Here is a 9,850-nt window from a genome sequence, read left to right on the forward strand (position 1 = left end):
TAATAAATCTAATCCTCCTAATATGTCACAGAGACTCAGGAATAATGTTCATATAACAAACTGAACTCACCAACAACAACAACAGTACAGACAAAATATTTAAAATATATTAAAAATGAAAATATTTTGCAGACTGCAAATCATGTTTATGTTTTGAAATCATGTTTTTTTTTTGCATGTGGCGCCACCTACCGCCGTCTACCTATCATTGCAGTCAGTAGAGTCTCCGATTCCAAAGCAACCACGGGTTGCCAGTTACGTCAGAAAACGAAACCTAAAAGACCTCGGTATTTTGGAATTTGAATGTAGTAACCGTTTTTGGCCACATTCTTACATATGGCGCCTTTAAGGACCGACCTCGTCATCGAGCCACAGCACAAACCACAGCTGTATAGAGCTGGAACCATTTTTTCATGATTAAAACAACATTTCTGATGGTTTCAGCTTCTTAAAAGTGAATATTCCCTTCATTTCTTCGCTCCACATGACGAAGAAATCATTAAAAACTGAATCATTTTGGTTTGTGGACAAAAACAAAACACGCGAGAACGTCGTCATTTCCGGTGTTTGACAAACACTGATCAATTTTATAGATGATTAATCGATAAAATAACGCTCAAAACCTTTAAAGCGGAGGGTCATTATCTCCCAATTTACGCACAGTATGTCGTCACTTGACAAAAAAAAGCAGGAGAAGGATATACTCTTTAACAACACTTGGGGAAATACTTTTAAAACAATACAATTTTCATAGGGGGAGCTAATCATTTCGCCCTCAACTCTAGAGGTATTTCATTCTCGGGCACCGTATGTGGGCAACGTTAACTGGGAGGTTAAACCATTTCCCTGGTAAACCAAAGGTAAACCAAAGGTAAACCAAAGGTAAACCAAAGGTAAACCATTTCCCTGCGCGGTTGGTCGCAGCTCACTGCTTCTTCCTCAGATGGACGTACAGGACGGCGCTGACCAGCAGCAGAGGGACACACAGCCACGCCAGGATGAAGCAGTAGCCGAAGCGGCCTCTGCTCACGTCTCTGGATTTGTCGAGGATCTCCTTCCTGTGGAAGGTGAAGATGAGGCAGGCGGCGAAGACCGTGAGACCTGCGGGGGGGGGAGGAGGATATAGATTCCACATTATACATTTGCATGGCATATACACTCAGGGTCAATCCAAGTGGTGATTCAAAGGTGGTATGGGTGCCGCAGGTGCACCCATGACAGCAATTTGCCGTGGGGATGACACACAACTCCTTATATGGACATCCTGGGGATGTGTGTTTATAGGTCACATACTAAGGCTTTTTTTTCTCTTGTCTTCTTATGTGTTGTTGAGTCAAAGTTGTCATTCATTTTACATCACATTTTTAGTCGTGACATAAAATAGCAATAATTGTGCAGAAGTCACACAATAGAGCGTTTTTCTTTTGTTTTTGTTCATAAAAAGTGAACAGTGTACTTTTGTTCCAAGGTGTGTTTGAATAGTTATATATTGCCTAGATTGTGCTGACAAAAAGGATATAATACACTGTATATTGCATATTCTTATAGCCTCTGTATATACTGTAATGTTTAATCCTCATCATGGTAAAAAAAAAATTAAGGCATATAGGCTTGCTTTATGGAGGCTGTTTGCATTTTGAAGCTGAATCTTTCTACACGTGATACAATTGGAAGAGAAAATGTAGATAATTGAGGAAAAGTGTTTCCATTGTAGTTCATTGGCATTCTGCAGTCTCACCAGTAGATGTCACTAATTCACACTCATCCTTACACACTCTGAAACCTCCATCATCCTGAAAGTTTAATCTTGATAGTGTTAGTGCAGGGGTCTGCAACCTGCGGCTCTAGAGCCTCATGTGGCTCTTCAGCCTCTCTGCAGTGGCTCCTTCTCGCTTTGAAAAAAAAAAACTTTTCATGTTTTTCACACTTTTTTGTCACGTTAAAGGCGTAAATAAAAGTGTTTTTGATACTTTGTCCATCACATCCAATTGAAAAACCTCCCCTGAAAGCCATTAAAGTAATGCGCACATAAAGAAGTTCACATTTGGAGTCCTGTTCATCCTTATACCTTATTTATAATTGTACATAAAATTTCATCTCAGTCATTTTTCTACACTTTAGAGGTTTGGCATCAACGTGTGACAAACTGTAGTTTCTTTAAACATAGTAGGTATGTGTAAAAACAATAACTTTCCATGTGATTTTATCTTCATTTTAAGGATCAAATAGGTTTTTTGCGGCTCCAGAATAATTGTATTTCGGTGGAGAGGGGACAAAAATGGCTCTTTTCATTCTAAAGGTTGCAGACCCCTGTGTTAGAGCATAACGGGTGTTTTGTTTTTTTTTTGCTGTCAAAGACACCTGCAAAGGCCTGGCAGAGGCCTGTGAAGTAGAAGAGTCCTCCTTTGGACATGGTGAAGAGCTGGCCCATGAAAACCAGGAAGGAGATGGAGGAGAAGACCACAGAGAGAACCATGAGGGCCTGCACGGACTGCAGCCAGTCTGACAGAACCAGAACACAACAAGTGAATGTAAATCCTCTGTTCAGTCACACAGTAAAATAACTATGAAACACGGGTAAAGCCGGCGGAAAAAATTTACCGCTTTCATTTGAAGCAGCGCACATCCAGGTGTCTGAGGCGTTGTCATGGAAGCAATTGTACCAGAGGTCTGTGATTTCTGTATCTGCCCAGATCCACCAGGACTGTAGGAAGGAAGGAAGGGAGGGAGGAAGGAAGGAAGGAAGGAAGGAAGGAAGGAAGGAAGGAAGGAAGGAAGGAAGGAAGGAAGGAAGGAAGGAAGGAAGGAAGGAAGGAAGGAAGGAAGGAAGGAAGGAAGGAAGGAAACAACATCAAATGAACCAGCAACATATATCATATATTTTGTATGGATTATTAGGGCCACTAAATATGAGATTAAATTCAGAATTTCAACATCAAAGTCAGAACTCAGAGAAAAAAGTCAGAATTCCAAGATTAATGTAAGAATTCCAATATTAAAGTCAGAATTACAACATCAAAGTCAGAACTCAGAGAAAAAAAGTCAGAATTCCAAGATTAATGTCAGAATTCCGAGATCAAAGTCAGAATTCTGAGGGGGAAAAGGCAGAATTCGGTGTCAGAATTCCGATATCAAAGTTGAAATTCCGAGATTAAAGTCAGAATTATGAGATTAAAGTCAGAATTATGAGATTAAAGTCAGAATTATGAGATTAAAGTCAGAATTCCAAGGTCAAAGTCAGAACAAAAAAAAAAGTTGAAATTCCGAGATTAAAGTCAGAATTCTGAGATCAAAATAAGAATTTAGGGAAAAAGTCGGAATTCCGAGATTAAAGTCAGAATTCCGAGATGAAAGTCAGAATCCTGAGGGGAAAAAAAGGCAGAATTCTGTCAGAATTCGGACATCAAAGTCATAACTCAGAGAAAATATTCAGAATTCCTAGACTAAAGTCAGAATTCCTAGATTAAAGTCAGAATTCTGAGATTAAAGTCATAATTCCAAGGTCAAAGTCAGAACTCTGAGAAAAAAAGTTGGAAGATGTTGGTGGTGTCAATATCAAAACTTATTGTCATAGAAAATGAGACGTCAACACCAGACAGTTAATGTCATCAGTGACAAAGAGCCGACAGACGACAGCTGTCTGACTGAGATCTGCTGTCACACGGTGTACAGGAAGTGTGTGTACGTGTGTGTGTTTGTTTGTTTGTGTTTGTTTAATGAACGACGGCATGTTGAGATCCAAAGTGTCACAACAGATTTAATTAAACAGCTGATGCATGGAATAATGATAAAAGTATCAAAGTCCAGATATTGACATTACAGCTACCATAAAACTGTGCCCTAATGAACAGTGACATCTACTGTTTGAAGAGTGTAATGACGCTCACCTTCTCCAGGGTGGCGATGAAGAGCATGGCCAACGTGATCAGATGAAGCACAGTGATGGACACGAGGAGGAAGACCATGACTGCGTGAGGCTATGGAGAGAGTCTGGTGGAGTTCTGTGTAAAAAAAAAAAAAAAACACAAACAAACAAAAGAAAGAAAGACATTTTATTTAAACAACATCAAATGAACCAGTAAGAGAATAGAATAGAATGATAGCACAACAAAATGAGTCTGTTAATCTAATCCTAATTAAAAGGTGACCTAAGATTTCAAATCAAAATCAGAACTCTGAAAAAAGTTGGAATCCTGAGATTAAAGTCAGAATTCTGAGATTAAAGTCTGAATTCCGAGATTAAAATCAGTGATGAAAGTCAGAATTCTGAGGGGGGGAAAAAGTCTGAATTCTAAATCAGAATTCCGAGATCAAAGTCAGAACTCCGAGAAAAAAAAGTCAGAATTCTGAGATTAAAGTCAGAATTCCGAGATTAAAGTCAGAACTCCGAGAAAAAAGTCAGAATTCTGAGATCAAAGTCAGAATTCTGAGATTAAAGTCAGAATTCCGAGATTAAAGTCAGAATTCCGAGATTAAAGTCAGAATTCCGAGATTAAAGTCAGAACTCCGAGAAAAAAAGTCAGAATTCTGAGATTAAAGTCAGAATTCCGAGATTAAAGTCCAAACTCCGAGATTAAAGTCAGAATTCTGAGATTAAAGTCAGAATTCCGAGATTAAAGTCAGAACTCCGAGAAAAAAAGTCAGAATTCTGAGATTAAAGTCAGAATTCCGAGATTAAAGTCAGAACTCCGAGAAAAAAAGTCAGAATTCTGAGATTAAAGTCAGAATTCTGAGATTAAAGTCAGAATTCTGAGATTAAAGTCAGAATTCCGAGATTAAAGTCAGAACTCAGAGAAAAGCCAGAATTCCGTGATGAAAGTCAGTATTCTGAGGGGGAAAAAAAGGCAGAATTCTAAAATCAGAATTCCTAAATCAAAGTCAGAACTCCAAGAAAAAAAAAAAACAGAATTCTGAGATCAAAGTCAGAATTCCAAGAGAAAAGTCAGAACTACAAGATTAAAGTCAGAATTCTAGGTAAAAAAAAAAGGGGAAAAGATAAAATGAGCACTGCTACGTGAAGAACTGTCCATAAACAGTCCATTTCTCCAAGCAATGACAAAGAGCTTTATAAATACAGACAATTTAAAAACGTTCTGATTTTATTTGGTAGTAAGACGTAACGGGGATAGTTAGGGGAAATGTAGTCGAGTAAAAGTAAAAGTTGATAGCAATATAAATAAAATAAAGGACAGATACGTACATTTTGTATTGATTACTTCAAAAACAAAACGTTTTCTTAACAAATATACAAGACAATATAGGGGAAAAAAGAGACTAATTCTATAGAGATTATGACCATTTTTAATCAGAAACATTGCAAGAGGACAATGAGGAAGTTGCAATATTGGGTAAGAATAAAAGGGTTCCTGTTTGGTTTCATTTCTCCCAGATACAGTTGTTGAAATAAACAAAGAAAGAAGTGGATTATAATTAGAATATTATACATCCGGATTTTTTTAAGGATAGTTTTTTTTTATTGTATTTAATTTTTTTAACCAAACTCAAAATACTATATATCCTACAATTGTGTATTTATGTGATGCTTTGTCGTCGCTGCTGCAAAAGTGCCAGAATATAAAAAGCATTAGATCTTTTCACTCCTGTGCTCATTCCAACACTAAGAAGCCACTTTTCTGTGCCATGTGCACATGTTTGTCTTTCCCACCCAGCTCTGCTGCTCATACAGGGAGAGAGGGAATCACTGTTGCTATTAGACTGTGGACATGATTCCATGCATGAGGCATGTGTTTGATGACATACTCCTCTACATCTGGTTTTATGTGACAGCCCTGCGGCGTCTGGCACAGACCGTCAAAAGCATCCTAGACACACACACACACATGCAATCTTGACCACACTTGGGTGTGACCCGCATCTCATTAGGCGAGACATGTATATATAATAAGCTGTGTCACACAGCAATAAAACTAAAAACCTGTTATATCTGTTATCAGTTATTTTGGACGATAGAGTTCTTCTTACCCTGAGCTCTTCCCTCCTTCCCGAGACGTCTGAGCTCCAAAACTTGGAGAGAAGGTTACAGGGGGAAAAAGGAATGTGGAGTCAGATATAGGAGGAGTCCTTCGACACTCATTTCCTCTCAACTTTTTCCTGCCCTCCCCCTCAAACCAGTGCTTGCTGGACCAACTCGGCTCCAAAACAAAGCAGAAACTCCTCTAAAAGCAGAACGTTTAACGCGCACATGTGTGATCTGCATCAAAACAACACGTTAAGGGTAGAATTTGCTTAAATCTGCTATTCAGGGAAGAAAAAACCCCACACGTTTCAAGTGTTTTTGTAGTTTTTTAAATGCACACGTTTGTGCCAGTGCTGCTGCACATGCACTCACTCATTCACCCACTGAATGAATCTGAAGGCATGGAGGAGCACCACACCAATCCTTCAGGGATGTGATTACATGGGAGGAAATTTGGGACGATTGTGAAAGGAAATCCTAATCTATGACCACCCGAGACGTTTCCAGGGATGTGAATCTCTGGGTGGCTCACGGTTCGATTTTATTTTACGATTTTTTAGGGTTTACGCTTCGATTCAAAATCGATTCTCGATTCAAGCGATTCGATTCAAAAATTGACACAATGCGTAGCGTGTTAAAGGTGAAGTAAGTAGTTTATAGTGCCATCTAGAGGAGAGGCTGAAATTTACAACAAAGAACTGCTGCTCTGCTCACCCCCTCCCTTCCCTGAGCGTTACGGTGTCCTCAGCTGGTCAAATGTCGTCCTCGTCGCCTTTCTCCGTGTCAGCAGATGAGGTTCGTGAAGTGAGGGAGAGGGCGGAGCTACCGCGGCCGTAGCAGACGAAGCGGAGAGAGTGGAGGCGGGACTTCCGCTACAAGTAAAGAGACGCTTGTTTTGTTCTCTCGCGTTTGTCCTTACAGGCTCCGGTAGAAACATGACGTCTCTCTGCTAACAGTGGCTTTGCAACCGCGGCCGTTATTTTACATGACTTTTTGAAACACGACGAAAATGAAACAAAAACTATTATACAGCGACTAGACAATGCAGGAGCACATAATATGTATAAAAAAGTGGATTTTGGGTCATATAAACCCATAAATACTACACAGTGTCCATTTAAAGGCGCCATACGTAAGAATGTGGCCAAAAACGGTTACTACGTTCAAATTAAAAAAATACCGAGGTCTTTTAGGTTTCGTTTTCTGACGTAAACTGGCAACCCGTGGTTGCTCGGCAGCTGAGACTCTACTCACGGCAATGACTGGTAGACGGCGGCAGGTGGCGCCACATGCCAAAACATGATTTCAAAACATAAACATGATTTACAGTCTGCAAAATATATTTTTTTAATGCAAATATTTTGTCTGTACTGTTGTTGTTGGTGAGTTCAGTTTGTTATATGAACATTATTCCTGAGTCTCTGTGACATATTAGGAGGATTTTATGTCACAGTTGCTTTAGATTTATTACATAATGCACCTTTAACTGCCAAATAACCATAACCATGCTGTTCCTCTCCTCTTATAAATTCTCTTCCTTTCTTTCTTTTTCGAAAGAAAGAGATTTTGGATCTGATTTTAGTTACATTTAGGTGGACAATGTTGTTTACCATATAACATTTTGAATGAGGGGGAGAGAGGATGCTTCTCATCGCTGACATAGTCCTCTTATGACTAATAGTTTGCTGGCCACTGACACCGTTTTCTGGCTTTCTGTAGCATAACAAACTTGCAGATTGGAGTTCACAGTGAAAGATAACAGTTTTGTTGAAAAATGCATTCTGCATGCATTCAACCAAGGCCAAACTTTCTTCTATGATCATTAAAATACCTATATCTCCCTCCAATAAAGCAGGGTATGTAACATACAGTCAGTTAAAGCGGAACTAGACCGGAAGTTCCTATTATCGCTGTTTTTTTGGTGTGTATCTGCGTCATTACCTTGTTTATGAAGCCCTGACGGTTCGAAACAAACAGTTCAGCCATTGCTGAGAACGTTGTGTTTTATTGTAATCTCGGGGCTCAACGAGATCACTGAAAATCCCGTAATAGTTACGTAAGCAGCGGTTCTCCTGAACAACCGATCGTCCTGCTCCGGGCACTAGTCCGGGCACATCCGGTTACGTACATTGAACCGCAGAAGAAGAATTAACGTCCGTTGTGGAGGTGTTTCACGAGCGACAGTGTCTTCTGACTCTGGGTCTGACTCCGGTTTAAAGTCATAAAAGGGACTGTGGCGGGGAGTCGTGAAGAAGCTATTTTTAAACACTGTTAAAACAATGTTTTGATAATGAGGAGCAGTGCATCCGCCGTTCCAGAGGGGGGCGCTGCGCTTCTGAGAACGGGTGTGCTGGATAGTACTGGCCAATCACAAGACTCTGTTCTTCTGGGGGTGAAAGTTCACTCTGAAATCTCGCAGCAGAAAAACACCGTCAGAAAAGAGGATTTCTATCGGCTAGTTCACAGCAACTAGGAGGTTTTTGACCATAAAAACAAGTTAATATATGTAAGTAGACCTCCATAACTAACATTTATGTGCAACAGGACCACTCTATGTGACCTTTAATCTTTTGTAGAAGTTTGTTTTTTGTCATCGTTGTCGTCCACAGGAAGAGATGGAGCAGGTTTCCTCATGGCTGACTGAGCAGGGCTTTGCTCCCGCCTCCTCTCAGGAGGCTCAGCTGTGTTTTCTGTGGCTGCAGCGAGACGACAGAGGTGAGTTATCACTGCTCACGCCGGCGTTTTTGTCAGCTCCAGTGACAATGATGTGTAACAAGTCCTGTGGGCCTGCAGAGGGAGACATTTGATGCTGGCGTGCCGTCTCTCTGCGAGTTACACAAGTCCTTGGAGCAGATCCACATCTTCACGGGGCCACAAAGACGTTTTGGCTCAAGAGATTCAAGAGGAGAACGACCAGCTCAAGGACCAGCTTCGGCAGCTGATCAACCTTCAAGGTTAGGAAAAGTTTAGCAGGACTAATAAACCTTTGTGTCTTTATTTTGATGCCAGTCATGAAATAAATGTGATCGATTACCATAGTTTTTTTTTGTATTATTATTATTATTATTATTATTTGCAAACCAAATATGATCTTGTCATCCAAGTACAATCAGAAGAAGGGTTTTTTACTCTAAACAAACAAACATTGATTCACGATTAATAGTTGATGCTTTCTCCCAGTCTCCATAAGTCACTTTCATTCAAATTGTAAATATTTTTTGGTATATATATGGATATATATATATAATATTTGTTTTTCTTCTTGGTTGTTTGCTTGTTTTGTTTGTGTTTATCTGTCCCGTCTTGCGCGTTGTTTGGACATGAGTCTGGTAAATAAACTGAATTGAATTGAATTGATATAATATATAATAAAAAAAAATATATAATTTATAGTATGTATATTCTTTTCTATTTCCTTTTATTCTGATGTGTAACTAATAAAAATCTTACATTTTGGAATAATTCCTTCAAGTAAATGTACTTCTTTTCAGATTTTCTTCTTCTCGGTAAATCAAAAGATGTGTAAATCAGAGTAGTGCATGATTAAATGCATCGATGGGGTCGATTTACATGAGCTGGAAACTGTAAAGAACAATGAAAATGTCTAATAAAAAAAATTCTTCTCCCTCCTCTGTACTCTCTCTCGTCACAGACGCTCAGATAATCGAAGGTGGCGAAAATGCTGTACCAGCAAGGTCTCACCGAGCTGATCCACAGCAGCCCCAGTGAGCAGGTTGCTTACCTCCTGGTGGAGAGGGCCTCCATACTCCAGACGAGCGAGCGTCCCATCATCAAGGACAACTCGGCTGGTGCTGGAAACACAGCTGGGCCGCGCAGGGGGGGTCGGAGGTACAAGTTCAGGGCAACGCGAGG

At 39.8% G+C, this 9,850-nt stretch overlaps 1 protein-coding gene across 1 annotated transcript; it reads right to left on the reverse strand.

Moving 5' to 3' along the window:
- Positions 1-925: 925 nt before the first annotated feature.
- emp3a (epithelial membrane protein 3a (MAM blood group)) lies at positions 926-6,028 on the reverse strand (the record flags this gene model as incomplete). Its single annotated transcript, XM_083892382.1, has 5 exons — positions 5,983-6,028; positions 3,888-4,001; positions 2,602-2,704; positions 2,362-2,502; positions 926-1,101 (listed from the first exon to the last, which is right to left on the reverse strand). Exons 2-5 carry the CDS (start codon positions 3,963-3,965, stop codon positions 926-928), a joined length of 498 nt encoding a protein of 165 aa, XP_083748508.1. The 5' UTR covers positions 3,966-4,001; positions 5,983-6,028.
- Between the last annotated feature and the right edge of the window lie 3,822 nt (positions 6,029-9,850).

Source organism: Microchirus variegatus, assembly GCF_963457635.1.
Source record: "Microchirus variegatus genome assembly, chromosome: 7".
Classification (NCBI taxonomy): domain Eukaryota; kingdom Metazoa; phylum Chordata; class Actinopteri; order Pleuronectiformes; family Soleidae; genus Microchirus; species Microchirus variegatus.